The sequence below is a fragment of the Protomyctophum parallelum genome (assembly GCF_964188405.1).
Source record: "Protomyctophum parallelum genome assembly, chromosome: 14".
In the NCBI taxonomy this organism is placed as follows: Eukaryota; Metazoa; Chordata; class Actinopteri; order Myctophiformes; family Myctophidae; genus Protomyctophum; species Protomyctophum parallelum.
In genome coordinates this window covers 1,388,838-1,406,985 of record NC_139709.1, presented here as the reverse complement: position 1 = coordinate 1,406,985, position 18,148 = coordinate 1,388,838, and the positions used below count along the sequence as shown (strand labels likewise).

General features: G+C 46.5%; 1 protein-coding gene across 1 annotated transcript in view; it reads right to left on the bottom strand.

Annotated features, from left to right (window-relative positions):
- LOC310870649 (dynein axonemal heavy chain 11-like) overlaps positions 1-18,148 on the bottom strand; it is a gene marked incomplete at both ends in the record, with an annotated part of 374,362 nt that overhangs the window by 333,335 nt on the left and 22,879 nt on the right. The window contains 12 exon segments of the mRNA XM_083781918.1: positions 1,099-1,321; positions 2,227-2,399; positions 4,570-4,690; positions 5,913-5,968; positions 6,425-6,502; positions 11,334-11,681; positions 11,807-11,968; positions 12,918-13,109; positions 13,792-13,896; positions 15,752-15,947; positions 16,604-16,728; positions 17,443-17,580. Of these exon segments, the coding sequence (XP_083638044.1) occupies positions 1,099-1,321; positions 2,227-2,399; positions 4,570-4,690; positions 5,913-5,968; positions 6,425-6,502; positions 11,334-11,681; positions 11,807-11,968; positions 12,918-13,109; positions 13,792-13,896; positions 15,752-15,947; positions 16,604-16,728; positions 17,443-17,580 (1,917 nt within the window).

Here is an 18,148-nt window from a genome sequence, read left to right as displayed (position 1 = left end):
TAACCTCCAGCTGTGCGTAGACGCTGTCGGGGAGCTGCTGGCCGTAGGTCTTCAGCAGCTCGGCGGTGTGTTTGAGGAGCGGTGACTAACCTCCAGCTGTGCGTAGACGCTGTCGGGGAGCTGCTGGCCGTAGGTCTTCAGCAGCTCGGCGGTGTGTTTGAGCGGTGACTAACCTCCAGCTGTGCGTAGACGCTGTCTGGGAGCTGCTGGCCGTAGGTCTTCAGCAGCTCGGCGGTGTGTTTGAGGAGCGGTGACTAACCTCCAGCTGTGCGTAGACGCTGTCGGGGAGCTGCTGGCCGTAGGTCTTCAGCAGCTCGGCGGTGTGTTTGAGCGGTGACTAACCTCCAGCTGTGCGTAGACGCTGTCTGGGAGCTGCTGGCCGTAGGTCTTCAGCAGCTCGGCGGTGTGTTTGAGCGGTGACTAACCTCCAGCTGTGCGTAGACGCTGTCTGGGAGCTGCTGGCCGTAGGTCTTCAGCAGCTCGGCGGTGTGTTTGAGGAGGGGTGACTAACCTCCAGCTGTGCGTAGACGCTGTCTGGGAGCTGCTGGCCGTAGGTCTTCAGCAGCTCGGCGGTGTGTTTGAGGAGGGGTGACTAACCTCCAGCTGTGCGTAGACGCTGTCTGGGAGCTGCTGGCCGTAGGTCTTCAGCAGCTCGGCGGTGTGTTTGAGCGGTGACTAACCTCCAGCTGTGCGTAGACGCTGTCGGGGAGCTGCTGGCCGTAGGTCTTCAGCAGCTCGGCGGTGTGTTTGAGCGGTGACTAACCTCCAGCTGTGCGTAGACGCTGTCGGGGAGCTGCTGGCCGTAGGTCTTCAGCAGCTCGGCGGTGTGTTTGAGCGGTGACTAACCTCCAGCTGTGTGTAGACGCTGTCTGGGAGCTGCTGGCCGTAGGTCTTCAGCAGCTCGGCGGTGTGTTTGAGGAGGGGTGACTAACCTCCAGCTGTGCGTAGACGCTGTCGGGGAGCTGCTGGCCGTAGGTCTTCAGCAGCTCGGCGGTGTGTTTGAGCGGTGACTAACCTCCAGCTGTGCGTAGACGCTGTCGGGGAGCTGCTGGCCGTAGGTCTTCAGCAGCTCGGCGGTGTGTTTGAGCGGTGACTAACCTCCAGCTGTGCGTAGACGCTGTCGGGGAGCTGCTGGCCGTAGGTCTTCAGCAGCTCGGCGGTGTGTTTGAGCGGTCTGAAGTGCTGCTCCTCGCTGACCTGCCGGTCCCGGATGGACATCAGGTGACCCATGGTGTTCACCAGGCCGCCGTAGTCCCCGTCCACCACGGGCACCGCCAGGCCCTCCATGGCGCCCTGGACGAACGCCGCCAGGTCCCTGACGCTGAGGACGGAGGAGGACGTGGTTACGTTATTATTAACCCATTCTGACCTGAGATCAGATTCTATAAAAATGTTCTTCTACATCCTGACAGTTTTCATTCTGACCTGAGATCAGATTCTAAAAAATGTTCTTCTACATCCTGACAGTTTTCTGAAAAAGCTATTTTGTGTGTGTGTGTGTGTGTGTGTTTTGTGTGTGATACAGCTGCGCCCTCTGGTGGCAGGTGGGTGGTGTCACAGCGTGACACACACAGACAGACATGTTCTGCTAGGTCTCATAGTTAGTGCTCACTGGTTCGCAACTATAGAGCTCCCAAGTCCTGACGTCACTCGCTCATCCCCTGGTTCTAAAGTCCTGACGTCACTCGCTCATCCCCTGGTTTCTAAAGTCCTGACGTCACTCGCTCATCCCCTGGTTTCTAAAGTCCTGACGTCACTCGCTCATCCCCTGGTTTCTAAAGTCCTGACGTCACTCGCTCATCCCCTGGTTCTAAAGTCCTGACGTCACTCGCTCATCCCCTGGTTTCTAAAGTCCTGATGTCACTCGCTCATCCCCTGGTTTCTAAAGTCCTGATGTCACTCGCTCATCCCCTGGTTTCTAAAGTCCTGATGTCACTCGCTCATCCCCTGGTTTCTAAAGTCCTGATGTCACTCGCTCATCCCCTGGTTTCTAAAGTCCTGACGTCACTCGCTCATCCCCTGGTTTCTAAAGTCCTGACGTCACTCGCTCATCCCCTGGTTTCTAAAGTCCTGACGTCACTCGCTCATCCCCTGGTTTCTAAAGTCCTGACGTCACTCGCTCATCCCCCTAAAGTCCTGACGTGCGTGCTGTGTGTGCGTGCGTGCGTGCGTGCTGTGTGTGTGCGTGCGTGTGTGCGTGCTGTGTGTGCGTGTGTGTGTGCGTGCCTCTCATTGACGTGGTTCAGGAGGTGCTCTTTGAACATCCAGCTCCATCTCTTGATGACGTTCATCAGAGTGACTCTGAACGGCCTCACGTCCACCTGGAGCCACCCAATGAACACCCTCCTCTCCTCCAGCTGACTGACACCACGCCCATATAAGGTCTCAAACAGGTTGATCTGAGAGAGAGAGAGAGAGAGAGAGAGAGACACAGAGAGAGAGAGAGACACAGAGAGAGAGAGAGAGAGAGAGAGAGAGAGAGACACAGAGAGAGAGAGACACAGAGAGAGAGAGACACAGAGAGAGAGAGAGAGAGAGAGAGAGAGAGACACAGAGAGAGAGAGACACAGAGAGAGAGAGACACAGAGAGAGAGAGAGAGGAGAGAGAGAGAGAGAGAGAGAGAGAGAGAGAGAGAGAGAGAGAGACACACAGACAGAGAGAGAGACACAGAGAGAGAGAGACAGAGAGAGAGAGACAGAGAGAGAGAGAGAGAGAGAAGAGAGAGAGAGAGAGAGAGACACAGAGAGAGAGAGAGAGAGAGAGAGAGAGAGAGAGAGAGAGAGAACACAGAGAGAGAGAGACACAGAGAGAGAGAGAGAGAGAGAGAGAGAGAGAGAGGAGAGAGAGAGAGAGAGAGAGAGAGAGAGAGAGAGACACAGACAGAGAGAGAGACACAGAGAGAGAGAGAGAGAGACAGAGACGGAGACAGACAGACGGACAGAGAGATTGTTATAGAGCAGGGTTCCCAATTAGCGGCCGCGGGCCGAGCGGGAGCGCCCCCTTGTGGCCCACGGAAGAAATAAAAATAAAAAAATATATACATATATATATATTTTTTTTTTTTGGGGGGCGGGGGTCCCATATATAAATGGCATTAAATTGGGGTCAGTAGCCTCTGCATGTCAAACTGGGGGTCCTTTTCAAATGGGGTCTTTTGCCCTGAACATTAATTTCAGGGCAAGACCTCGACCTTGAGCGTGCCGACTCGGCCCCCAGCCTGGTACCGTAGTCAAAATATGGCCCTTGAGGAAAATTAATTGGGGAACCCTGTTATAGAGCGTCGCAGTCATGATGATGTCATGACGACGCCAGGGCCCAGGAAATGAATCCCAATGCATTTCCCCTCCTCATGTCTGTGAGGGAAATGAACGGAGAATCATTCCCTGGGCCCTGGTGGTCGGGGGCGGGACTGCGACGCTCTAGGGACCAGTGTTTTTAACCCATTCTGACCTGAGATCAGATTCATACGAGGTTTCCGCCGGACACACACTGGTCTGATGAACCCATTCTGACCTGAGATCAGATTCTAAAAATGTCAGTCGCTCTTCGATTTTTCAAAAATAGCAGACCTACAAGCTCGTATCGCGCCACTCTGGTGGCGCGATATGAGCTTGTAGATCTGCTATTTTTCAATAGCTAAAGCATAACATGATGCCGACACCAAAATGGGTGCCCGGTTCAGAATGGGTTAACCCTTGTCATATGAAGGTCCATTATTCATTGGGCTTTTTAAAGGACAACTTTAGTTTTTTCAACCAAGGTTCATGTATTAGGTTGTTATTAGATAAAGTAAAAGATGAGTGTTAATCTTTTTTTTCATTTGCTGCTTTCTTTTGTTTTAGGGATTTTAGCTGTTTTTGAGGCTAAATATGTATTTTTTAACACAATTTTATGGTGATTTCTTTTTTTATGGTTTACTATAGTCCTAATAAACGCCAGGAAATGACATCTGGTCACAGAAGATCACAGGATCTACTGGATGTGAAGGTAGCCTACTGGGGGAGGCTTTATACTGTGTGTCATAGGCTCAATATGTCAGTTTGTCACATTCAGTAGATCCCGTGATCTGTTGTGGCCAGATGTAATTTCCTGGCATATATTAGGACTATAGTAAACCATAAAAAATAAATCACCATAAAATTGTGTTAAAAAATACATATTTAGCCCCATGCTCGAATGCCCCCGCCCCCCCTGTCAAAAACTGCTAAAATCCCTAAAATGAAAGAAAGCAGCAAATGAAAGAAAATGAACACTCACCTTTTAGTTTCTCTAATAACAACCTAAAACATGAACCTTGGTTGAAGAAAACTAAAGTTGTCCTTTAAGCAACAGACCACCAATTGATGACATTTAGCCTCTCAGACACAAAACTAAAGAATATGTTGTTGTCGTCGGATATAAGATGTGTATGTTGGTACCAGAGAGATAACACGCACACATCGATCAAAAATAACAATTATTTTACATTCTCTCTAAATGTGTAGACTTCTTGAAAATGAAGTAATGCAGGATTTTGTTAAGAGTACGTGTAAAATGAAACCAAATGGACCCGGGAGGGTCAGACACACCTGTTCTTTGAAGTTGTCCAGAGTGGGCGGGTTCTTCTTCAGCTCGTAGTCGGCATAGAGCTCCGCCTCCTCGGTGCTCAGAACATGACCGTACAGCAGGAACTGTCTCATGAACTCTGACCTTCAACACACAACACCACGGTTACATTTATGTCCCAGAAGAGTCTGGGACGCGTGGAGCGTTGTCCAGGGTGTTTTTAGAGAAGTGGAGAAGAGTCTGGGACGTGTGGAGCGTTGTCCAGGGTGTTTTAGAGAAGAGAGAAGAGTTCTGGGACGTGTGGGAGCGTTGTCCAGGGTGTTTTAGAGAAGAGAGAAGAGTCTGGGACGTGTGGAGCGTTGTCCAGGGTGTTTTAGAGAAGGGGAGAAGAGTCTGGGACGTGTGGAGCGTTGTCCAGGGTGTTTTAGAGAAGGGAGAAGAGTCTGGGACGTGTGGAGCGTTGTCCAGGGTGTTTTAGAGAAGGGAGAAGAGTCTGGGACGTGTGGAGCGTTGTCCAGGGTGTTTTAGAGAAGGGAGAAGAGTTTGGGACGTGTGGAGCGTTGTCCAGGGTGTTTTAGAGAAGGGAGAAGAGTCTGGACGTGTGGAGCGTTGTCCAGGGTGTTTTAGAGAAGGGAGAAGAGTCTGGGACGTTGTGGAGCGTTGTCCAGGGTGTTTTAGAGAAGGAGAAGAGTCTGGGGACGTTGTGGAGCGTTGTCCAGGGTGTTTTAGAGAAGGGAGAAGAGTCCTGGGACGTGTGGAGCGTTGTCCAGGGTGTTTTTAGAGAAGGGAGAAGAGTCTGGGACGTGTGGAGCGTTGTCCAGGGTGTTTTAGAGAAGGGAGAAGAGTCTGGGACGTGTGCAGCGTTGTCCAGGGTGTTTTAGAGAAGGGAGAAGAGTCTGGGACGTGTGGAGCGTTGTCCAGGGTGTTTTAGAGAAGGGAGAAGAGTCTGGGAAGTGTGGAGCGTTGTCCAGGGTGTTTTAGAGAAGGGAGAAGAGTTTGGGACGTGTGGAGCGTTGTCCAGGGTGTTTTAGAGAAGGGAGAAGAGTCTGGGACGTGTGGAGCGTTGTCCAGGGTGTTTTAGAGAAGGGAGAAGAGTCTGGGACGTGTGGAGCGTTGTCCAGGGTGTTTTAGAGAAGGGAGAAGAGTCTGGGACGTGTGGAGCGTTGTCCAGGGTGTTTTAGAGAAGGGAGAAGAGTCTGGGACGTGTGGAGTGTTGTCCAGGGTGTTTTAGAGAAGAGAGAAGAGTCTGGGACGTGTGGAGCGTTGTCCAGGGTGTTTTAGAGAAGGGAGGAGAGTCTGGGACGTGTGGAGCGTTGTCCAGGGTGTTTTAGAGAAGGGAGAAGAGTCTAGGACGTCAGTAACTTACCTGTCATCAGTCCAGAGGTATCGGTAGCAGTCCAAAGAGCTCTGGTATTCCTTCACCTGAAAACCAACAACAGAACACACACAATAAACTACACGTCATCACAACTACACAGTGAAACTACACATCTTAATTCATGTTCTACGTTCACTAAAATATTTTGAATCCATTCATGAGTTTTTCTGAACAACGATGCAAAAACAAGCCGACTAAATTGATGTGCACGTTCAACGACACTCAACTTAACTATTGTATTGCTAAGTACGAACATATTTGTACGGCACAAGCACCAGGATTTGTGCACGGACCCCATAATTATAGTCCGGCAGCCGACAGGCTTCTTTTATTTAAAGTGGGAGATTTGGTATATAGTCTTTTTATTGGCCTAAAAAATATTGTCTATATACAAACATTCGTGAATCCACACTTTGGCATTAAGGCTTACCTACACTCTGCTGCCCCCTAGTGGCACGGAAAGAGTTTAGAGATGTGCACGTGTGACAACACTCACTCACCTTAGCGATGGCAATGCGTGCACGTGAGCGGATCACTTGGCACAGATCCGCCAGCTCGGCCATGTCGTCGATGTCGGACTGGAGAGAGGAACAACAAAGTTAATAGTGGCTATTGTACAGTGTTGTTTTCGTCGACTAAAACGAAGACGAAAAATGTTCGTCGACTACCTTTTTTCACCGACTAAAACTAAATGGAAACTAAATAAAAACGAATCCATGATGACTAAAACTAAGACTAAATATACTGACAATTTCGTCAACAAATAAAAACTAGACTAAAATGTTTAGGAAGGGACTAGTGGACAAGAGATCCAGTTTTATGCTGGGTTGCATGCTGAAAATAGCAGATATACAATCTCACAACGTGAGATTGTATATCTGCTATAGGTATAAGCTGAAAATAGCAGATATACAATCTCACAACGTGAGATTGTATATCTGCTATTTTCAGCATGCAACCAAAGTGTAAAATCAGTCATTACAACGACATCAAGGCCTGTCAAAACACATTTTAGTCGACTAAATCAACTGTAGATTTAGTCGACTAAAATCGTATGACATTTAGTCGACTAAAACTAGACTAAACACTAGAACATTCCAGGCGACTAAAACGTGACTAAAACTAAGTGAAAACTATTCAAGAGACTAAATGACTAAAACTGAAATAGAAATGTGCTGCCAAAAACAACACTGGTATTGTACTATCGTGACACTGCATGAAAAGAGTCGTCAACGGGCAAATTATGGGCAATAGATTTGCCCGTAAACCTCAAGTCTAGCAGCATGTACAGTTATTACGGTAATATACAGGTGTGACGGTACATATACAGTTAATATACGGTAATATACAGGTGTGACGGTACATATACAGTTAATATACGGTAACATACAGGTGTGATGGTACATATACAGTTAATGTACGGTAACATACAGGTGTGATGGTACATATACAGTTATTACGGTAATATACAGGTGTGATGGTACATATACAGTTAATATACGGTAACATACAGGTGTGATGGTACATGTACAGTTAATATACGGTAATATACAGGTGTGACGGTACATATACAGTTAATATACGGTAACATACAGGTGTGACGGTACATATACAGTTATTATACGGTAATATACAGGTGTGATGGTACATATACAGTTAATATACGGTAATATAGTAATATACAGGTGTGATGGTACATATACAGTTATTATACGGTAATATACAGGTGTGATGGTACATATACAGTTAATATACGGTAATATAGTAATATACAGGTGTGATGGTACATATACAGTTAATATACGGTAACATACAGGTGTGATGGTACATATACAGTTAATATACGGTAATATACAGGTGTGATGGTACATATACAGTTAATATACGGTAATATACAGGTGTGATGGTACATATACAGTTATTACGGTAATATACAGGTGTGATGGTACATATACAGTTAATATACGGTAACATACAGGTGTGATGGTACATATACAGTTAATATACGGTAACATACAGGTGTGATGGTACATATACAGTTAATATACGGTAATATACAGGTCTGATGTTACATATACAGTTATTATACGGTAATATACAGGCTTGATGGTACATATACAGTTAATATACGGTAATATACAGGTGTGACGGTACATACAGTTAATATACGGTAACATACAGGTGTGATGGTACATATACAGTTAATATACGGTAACATACAGGTGTGATGGTACATATACAGTTAATATACGGTAACATACAGGTGTGATGGTACATATACAGTTAATATACGGTAACATACAGGTGTGATGGTACATATACAGTTATTATACGGTAATATACAGGTGTGACGGTACATATACAGTTAATATACGGTAACATACAGGTGTGATGTTACATATACAGTTAATGTACGGTAACATACAGGTGTGATGGTACATATACAGTTATTACGGTAATATACAGGTGTGATGGTACATATACAGTTAATATACGGTAACATACAGGTGTGATGGTACATGTACAGTTAATATACGGTAATATACAGGTGTGACGGTACATATACAGTTAATATACGGTAACATACAGGTGTGATGGTACATATACAGTTAATATACGGTAATATACAGGTGTGACGGTACATATACAGTTAATATACGGTAACATACAGGTGTGATGGTACATATACAGTTAATATACGGTAATATACAGGTGTGATGGTACATATACAGTTAATATACGGTAATATACAGGTGTGATGGTACATATACAGTTAATATACGGTAATATACAGGTGTGATGGTACATATACAGTTAATATACGGTAATATACAGGTGTGATGGTACATATACAGTTATTACGGTAATATACAGGTGTGATGGTACATATACAGTTAATATACGGTAATATACAGGTGTGATGGTACATATACAGTTAATATACGGTAATATACAGGTGTGATGGTACATATACAGTTATTACGGTAATATACAGGTGTGATGGTACATATACAGTTAATATACGGTAACATACAGGTGTGACGGTACATATACAGTTAATATACGGTAACATACAGGCGTGATGGTACATATACAGTTAATATACGGTAATATACAGGTGTGATGGTACATATACAGTTAATATACGGTAATATACAGGTGTGACGGTACATATACAGTTAATATACGGTAACATACAGGTGTGATGGTACATATACAGTTATTACGGTAACATACAGGTGTGACGGTACATATACAGTTAATATACGGTAATATACAGGTGTGACGGTACATATACAGTTAATATACGGTAATATACAGGTGTGATGGTACATATACAGTTAATATACGGTAATATACAGGTGTGATGGTACATATACAGTTAATATACGGTAATATACAGGTGTGATGGTACATATACAGTTAATATACGGTAATATACAGGTGTGACGGTACATATACAGTTAATATACGGTAATATACAGGTGTGATGGTACATATACAGTTAATATACGGTAATATACAGGTGTGATGGTACATATACAGTTAATATACGGTAATATACAGGTGTGATGGTACATATACAGTTAATATACGGTAATATACAGGTGTGATGGTACATATACAGTTAATATACGGTAACATACAGGTGTGATGGTACATATACAGTTAATATACGGTAATATACAGGTGTGATGGTACATATACAGTTAATATACGGTAACATACAGGTGTGACGGTACATATACAGTTAATATACGGTAATATACAGGTGTGATGGTACATATACAGTTAATATACGGTAACATACAGGTGTGATGGTACATATACAGTTAATATACGGTAATATACAGGTGTGATGGTACATATACAGTTATTATACGGTAATATACAGGTGTGATGGTACATATACAGTTAATATACGGTAATGTACAGGTGTGATGGTACATATACAGTTATTATACGGTAATATACAGGTGTGATGGTACATATACAGTTAATATACGGTAATATACAGGTGTGATGGTACATATACAGTTATTATACGGTAATATACAGGTGTGATGGTACATATACAGTTAATATACGGTAATATACAGGTGTGATGGTACATATACAGTTATTATACGGTAATATACAGGTGTGATGGTACATATACAGTTATTATACGGTAATATACAGGTGTGATGGTACATATACAGTTAATATACGGTAATATACAGGTGTGACGGTACATATACAGTTAATATACGGTAATATACAGGTGTGATGGTACATATACTGTTAATATACGGTAATATACAGGTGTGACGGTACATATACAGTTAATATACGGTAATATACAGGTGTGACGGTACATATACAGTTAATATACGGTAATATACAGGCTTGATGGTACATATACAGTTAATATACGGTAATATACAGGTGTGATGGTACATATACAGTTAATATACGGTAATATACAGGCTTGATGGTACAAGTCAGGAGTTTACCGGAGTTTGTTGTTATAAGTTTAACGGGAGTTTCCGTGCTTTCCATGCATGTCAGTGTGATGATGGCATAAGCATAAATGTCGGATCGGGAAATATCGGTATAGCGTACCAAAGGATCGGAATTGGAATGGGAACGTGCCCAGGGGGCGGGGCCAGTTCCGGCGTACCGCCCCATGTCCGAAGCGGTTGAGAAATGAATGCGTTACCACGTGGGGGTCCCTTAACCCATTCTGACCGGGCACCCATTTTGGTGTCGGCATCATGTTATGCTTTAGCTATTGAAAAATAGCAGATCTACAAGCTCATATCGCGCCACCGAGTGGCGCGATACGAGCTTGTAGGTCTGCTATTTTTGAAAAATCGAAGAGCGACTGACATTTTTAGAATCTGATCTCGGGTCAGAATGGGTTCATCAGACCAGTGTGTTGTCCAGCGGAAACCTGGTAAGAATCTGATCTCAGGTCAGAATGGGTTAATAGTGTGAGATGTATTGATTTTGGGGCATAAATAATATATTAGAAGCTTTTTTTTATCAAGAATTGATCAATGTGACCATGGTCCACATGCTGTACAGTGTACACTCTACAGAAAAAGGGCACATTTGTCCAGAGGCTCTAGCACCCCCTGGTGTCTATCTGTGCACGCCACTGGTTCTCTGGCACGCGCCATACCCTCTATAGTACTGACCTGGTAGTCGGCCATCTTGTGTCTGGGTCTGAACTACAAACGGACCTGGTAGTCGGCCATCTTGTGTCCGGGTCTGAACTACAAACTGACCTGGTAGTCGGGCCATGTTGTGTCCGGGTCTGAACTACAAACTGACCTGGTAGTCGGCCATCTTGTGTCCGGGTCTGAACTACAAACGGACCTGGTAGTCGGCCATCTTGTGTCCGGGTCTGAACTACAAACTGACCTGGTAGTCGGCCATCTTGTGCCCGGCCACCCTGGGTATGCAGGAGGCCATGCGGGCGATGCCCGTCACCATGCGGTCCACGCTGTCGTAGAAGTTGCCCTCGCGGCCCGCGTCCAGCGAGGGTTCAAAGGTCATCTCCCTGCCGTTGAGGACCAGCTGCACCTCGAACAGCGGCGCGACGCCGCCACCGCCGCGCGCTGTGGCGCCCTCCGTGTTCTCCACGAAGTACTGCAGCGAACAGCGCACGCCGCCGGCCAGGCTGAGCAGCACCACGCGGTCGATGTGCTCCGTGTAGCCGCGCCACTCCGGAGCGCCTGGGTCCGAAACGCCCAGCAGAGACCGGTTCTCCTGGGAGAGAGAGAGAGAGAGAGAGAGAGAGAATAAGTGTGTGTGTGTGTGTGTGTGTGTGTGTGTGTGTGTGTGTGTGTCTCTACCTCCAGCAGTGTGTGTGTGGTCTCCCCAGCCTTGCGGACCGTAGCGTACTGTTTGGTGAAACAGTCGTCCATGTCGCTGAGGACGAGGAGGACCGTGTTCCTCGTCTTCCTCGTGATGAAGGCCTGCTGGCTGAACTTCCCCATCACCGATTGGATGGCCTGGACGTTGTCCTTACTGCGCTGGACGCGACTGGACACGCCCTGGTGGCCAGACGGAGAAATACACACAGTTATGGCCTTTTCCTTATTATTTTTTATCCCACGATTAAAATTGCAACCCATTTTTTCACCCAGTGTAAATTATCTAACCCCTAGGGTAGGTACCCTCACATGTTCTCCCCGTGTCCCCTAGGGTAGGTAGCCTCACATGTTCTCCCCGTGTCCCCTAGGGTAGGTACCCTCACATGTTCTCCCCGTGTCCCCTAGGGTAGGTACCCTCACATGTTCTCCCCGTGTCCCCCTAGGGTAGGTACCCTCACATGTTCTCCCCGTGTCCCCCTAGGGTAGGTACCCTCACATGTTCTCCCCGTGTCCCCTATAGGGTAGGTACCCTCACATGTTCTCCCCGTGTCCCCTAGGGTAGATACCCTCACATGTTCTCCCCGTGTCCCCTAGGGTAGGTACCCTCACATGTTCTCCCCGTGTCCCCCTAGGGTAGGTACCCTCACATGTTCTCCCCGTGTCCCCCTAGGGTAGGTACCCTCACATGTTCTCCCCGTGTCCCCCTAGGGTAGGTACCCTCACATGTTCTCCCCGTGTCCCCTATAGGGTAGGTACCCTCACATGTTCTCCCCGTGTCCCCTAGGGTAGATACCCTCACATGTTCTCCCCGTGTCCCCTAGGGTAGGTACCCTCACATGTTCTCCCCGTGTCCCCCTAGGGTAGGTACCCTCACATGTTCTCCCCGTGTCCCCTAGGGTAGGTACCCTCACATGTTCTCCCCGTGTCCCCTAGGGTAGGTACCCTCACATGTTCTCCCCGTGTCCCCTAGGGTAGGTACCCTCACATGTTCTCCCCGTGTCCCCTAGGGTAGGTACCCTCACATGTTCTCCCCGTGTCCCCTAGGGTAGGTACCCTCACATGTTCTCCCCGTGTCCCCTAGGTTTTGGGGGTCCAGGTGGTCCCGGTGGTGGTCTGGGGTGTAGTTTACCTGGACCAGGTCTCTGGTGGTCTGGATGTAGTCCCAGAGGTCATCCTGGGCCCAGGTCAGCTGACCCAGGGTGGGCTCCAGCTGGCCTCTGGTCCGGTCCATCTCCTCCTGGACCAGCGCCAGCTCCACGGGCAGGATGGTGCTGTGGAGGCGGTTGTACCACTGGGTGACCTGGGTGAGGGTCTGGGAGTACTGGGAGCGCACACACACACACACACACACACACACACACACACACACACACACACACACACACACACACACACACACACACACACACACACACACACACACACACACACACACACACACACACACACACACACACACACACACACACACACACACACACACACACACACACACACACACACACACACACACACACACACACACACAGTGACCTGGTCTGAATAAATCTTGTTCCAGGGACCCACCCAGAAGCAAAGATTTGAGTTAAAAACGTTCGCTCTGAAAGAATATATATTCAACGATTTGCGCCACATTTTCACGATTTTTCAAAGAATAGCAGACGTATACAAGCTTGTAGATCTGCTATTTTTTTTTATAGCTGAAGTATAACTTAACCCATTCTGACCGGGCACCCATTTTGGTGTCAGCATCATGTCATGCTTTAGCTATTGAAAAATAGCAGATCTACAAGCTCATATCGCGCCACCGAGTGGCGCGATACGAGCTTGTAGGTCTGCTATTTTTTTGAAAAATCGAAGAGCGGCTGACATTTTTTTTAGAATCTGATCTCAGGTCAGAATGGGTTCATCAGACCCAGTGTGTGTCCGGCGGAAACCTCGTATGAATCTGATCTCAGGTCAGAATGGGATAATGCATAAAACACCGTCCAGAAAACACTCACCATGTATAAAGTCTCTCTCTTGGAGAAGAGTTGCAGAGCGGCGTTGGGAATGTTGTCGTTCTTCAGAAGGCCTAAATACTTCACCTCCCTCAGCACCGACGTCAACTGAGGAGGAAACATAACGTTCTTCAGAAGGCCTAAATACTTCACCTCCCTCAGCACCCACGTCAACTGAGGAGGAAAGATAACACTTATAAACATAATTACTTGTATAGTATTAGTGGAATAAGAGCATAGACTGTAAAAAATATGGACAAAGCGTTCCCCGGGTCTAACATGAACGTAAAATGAAGCCTGTAATGATATGCTAATTCCTGATGTAAGTCGCCATCTTTTGGTACCAGCTGGCCATTGGCTGGCTCCGTTTTGTACCAGCTGGTCATTGGCTGCCCAGACAACGAGGCGGGACTTCCCCCCTTCTTCTCCGTTGGTTTTTATTTTGACTCGAGTGGGAGGAGTAGACTCTTGAGTGGGAGGGGAATCCCGATCATAGACTGTAACGGTAGCCACGCCCCTCAGAACATACGCAGCTTTATGGTCATTATTTTAATTAATGGGACCATAATTTTCCAAAAAGAATATTATGACATTAGAAATGAGACTTTAAACTAGTGACTGGAAGAAGAAAGTATTCATGACCATGTTTATTAAGGTAATACAGTCTAGGTGAAGTTGGGCCAAAATACATGGGCCTCTATGGAGATATGGGGCTTTTTGGGTCCAGTCCAGCGCCACAACAGGCCATTATATGAACTACCGATTTCAAATGAGGCTTCACGAAATATCTGGCTGACTGCCCCCCTGAATAAGAGCCTACATCAGGATGGAAGTTGACTCAGGCTGAACAGGCCCGTCTCCTGACAATTGACAATTTCGTCAACACATAAAAATTTGACTAAAATGTTAGGAAGGGACTAGTGGACAAGGGATCCAGCTTAAGTCATTTTACACTTGGCTGCATGCTGAAAATAGCAGATCTACAATCCGATCTTGTAGATCAGGCTATTTTCAGCAAGTGTAAAAACAGTCATTACGACGGCATCAAGCCCCGCCAAAATAAATTTTAGCAGACTAAATCAACTGTAGATTTAGTCGACTAAAATATTATGACATTTAGTCGACTGGAACTAAACTAACACTAAAACATTACGGTTGACTAAAATGTGACTAAAACGAAATGAAAACTAATGAGACTAGGACTAAAACTAAATTTGCTGCCAAAAACAACACTGGTGTAGTAGTAGCCTGGTTAATAAACCAGACCGAATCAGCCGTTGGCAAAAAGAAAATTGCCTGCCGGCGGATTTCGGTCTGGAGAGGCTCAATTGTATACGCCCATTTCCTACACCAGAGATCTGGTGTGGGCCAATCGGGACACGGTATGCAATATGGGCGGGCTTTGGTACAGTGACTTTCAATGCTTGAGACCTTTGACTGACAGTATAGCTCTGACCAATTGCGTCAAAGAGAAAATGTTTGAACCCGCCCTCTTCCCCCCTGGAAACAAGATCCATACACAGCATCTCCAGACTCAAATACCACACGACACACAGCCTCTCCAGACTCAAATACCACACGACACACAGCCTCTCCAGACTCAAATACCACACGACACACAGCCTCTCCAGACTCAAATACCACACGACACACAGCCTCTCCAGACTCAAATACCACACGACACACAGCATCTCCAGACTCAAATACCACACGACACACAGCCTCTCCAGACTCAAATACCACACGACACACAGCATCTCCAGACTCAAATACCACACGACACACAGCCTCTCCAGACTCAAATACCACACGACACACAGCCTCTCCAGACTCAAATACCACACGACACACAGCCTCTCCAGACTCAAATACCACACGACACACAGCCTCTCCAGACTCAAATACCACACGACAGTGTGATTTGAGTCTGGCTTATTAACCAGGCTAGTGTAGTAGAGCTTACGGCAGGACTGAAGTTGACCCTGAACAGGCCCGTCTCAGGGTCCAGGACCATCAGAGGCTGGTCCAGGTGGGTCAGACACCGGTCCTCTAGGCCTCGGGTCCAGGAGGTCACCAGGTCCGCGTCCAGACGCTCTAGGGCCCGGAGAACACGCTCGCTGTTCTGGAGAGCAGCGTCCGCCTCGGCGCCACCTAGTGGCCTGAACGCAGACACAGGCACAGGCACACAGACACAGACACACAGACACACAGACACACAGACACAGACACAGACACAGAGACAGACACAGAGACAGAGACAGACACACAGACAGACACACAGACACACAGACACAGACACAGACACAGACACAGAGACAGAGACAGAGACACAGACAGACACACAGACAGACACAGACACACAGACAGACACACAGACACACAGACACAGACACAGAGAGAGAGACAGAGACAGAGACAAACAGACACACAGACACACAGACACACCTTGCTAAGTATTGCATTCTGTTTGGGCTGTTTTGGGAGTTTGTCTGTGTGTGTCCCATTGGTCCCATTTGTTTTCCTGCTAAATTAATTGTAATTTGTGGATTCAAATAAAGAATACAACGAATGGATGTAAATGTACATACATTTGTATTTGTGCGTTGCGTGCGTGCGTGCGTTGCGTTGCGTTGCGTGCGTGCGTGCGTGCGTTGCGTTGCGTGTGTGTGTGCGTTGCGTTGCGTGCGTGCGTGCGTGCGTTGCGTTGCGTTGCGTTGCGTTGCGTGCGTGCGTGCGTTGCGTTGCGTTGCGTTGCGTGCGTACGTGCGTGCGTGCGTTGCGTTGCGTTGCGTGCGTGTGTGCGTTGCGTACGTACATGTGTGTGATCATGTTCAGGTGGGTCCGGTGGGTCAGGATCAGGTCTCGGAGCTCCTGAGACCATTTGAGGTTTCCAGAAACCGCCGGAAGGTTCTTGTCCAGGAACACGTGACCCGTCTGTAACTAACACAACAATAACAACAACAATAAAATACACCATTTCTATAGCATTTCTGTAGACTTAGATAGCATTTGATACAGACTTATAGCATGTTATGTAGACAGCACTATAATTGCATTGTATGTAGTCATAGCACGTCATAGTACATATGTATAGCATAGTATAGTATATATGTATAGTATATATGTATAGTTTCATTATATAGATATTCCACTGTTACGTTCTTAGCTTACGCATGTTTCATGATAAATGCATTTATGTGATGTATTCCCATGCTTTTTGTTCTTGCTTAATGTAAGTCGCTCTGGATTAAGAGCGTCTGATAAATTGTAAATTGTAATTGTAATGTACGGGATAATGTCTGGCTAGCTGGTCATTGTCTACAATAGAACTGACCTGTTCTCTGTGCTGGTCCAGGATCAGCGTACAGGTGGTTATCTCCTCTATAACATGAACTGACCTGTTCTCTGTGCTGGTCTAGGATCAGCGTACAGGTGGTCATCTCCTCTATGACATGAACTGACCTGTTCCCTGTGCTGGTCCAGGATCAGCGTACAGGTGGTCATCTCCTCTATGACATGAACTGACCTGTTCTCTGTGCTGGTCCAGGATCAGCGTACAGGTGGTCATCTCCTCTAGAACATGAACTGACCTGTTCCCTGTGCTGGTCTAGGATCAGCGTACAGGTGGTCATCTCCTCTATAACATGAACTGACCTGTTCTCTGTGCTGGTCCAGGATCAGCGTACAGGTGGTCATCTCCTGGTTGAACATGCTCAGCAGAAGCGTGTAGTTTGGGGAGAACATTTGGCTGATCCTGGGTCTGTCCAGAAGGCTGCCGAAGATCTGCAAGAGCTGCAACGACACGCACGCAACGCACACACGCATTGCAACACACACACACACACACACACACACACACACACACACATGCAACACACGCAATGCACGCATTAATCTAAATTGTCACATCACAGTTTTAAGTTAAAAAAAAAGTAGACAGAATTCGTGTTGAATTTGTGTTGTTTTTCCAAGAAAACTAAAGAAAGCAATAAAGAAAAACATTAAGATCATTCCACACACACACACACACACACACACACACACACACACACACGTATAGGGTCTCTTTTAGCTAATTTACAAACACTTTCTTTCCTCCAAAGGTCTGAGTGGCAGATTCCAGAGAGTGACTTTTTCACAGCGAATGTTTTCTGACCTGAGATCAGATTCTAAAAAATGTCTGTTTGAAAAATGACAGTTTTCTGAAAAAGCTATGTTTTTATGTCAGTCGTTCTTCGATTTTTTTTAAAACAGCAGACCTACAAGCTCGTAGCGCGCCACTCGGTGGCGCGCTATGAGCTTGTAGATCTGCTGTTTTTTAAATAGCTAAAGCATAGCATGATGCTAACACCAAAAGGGG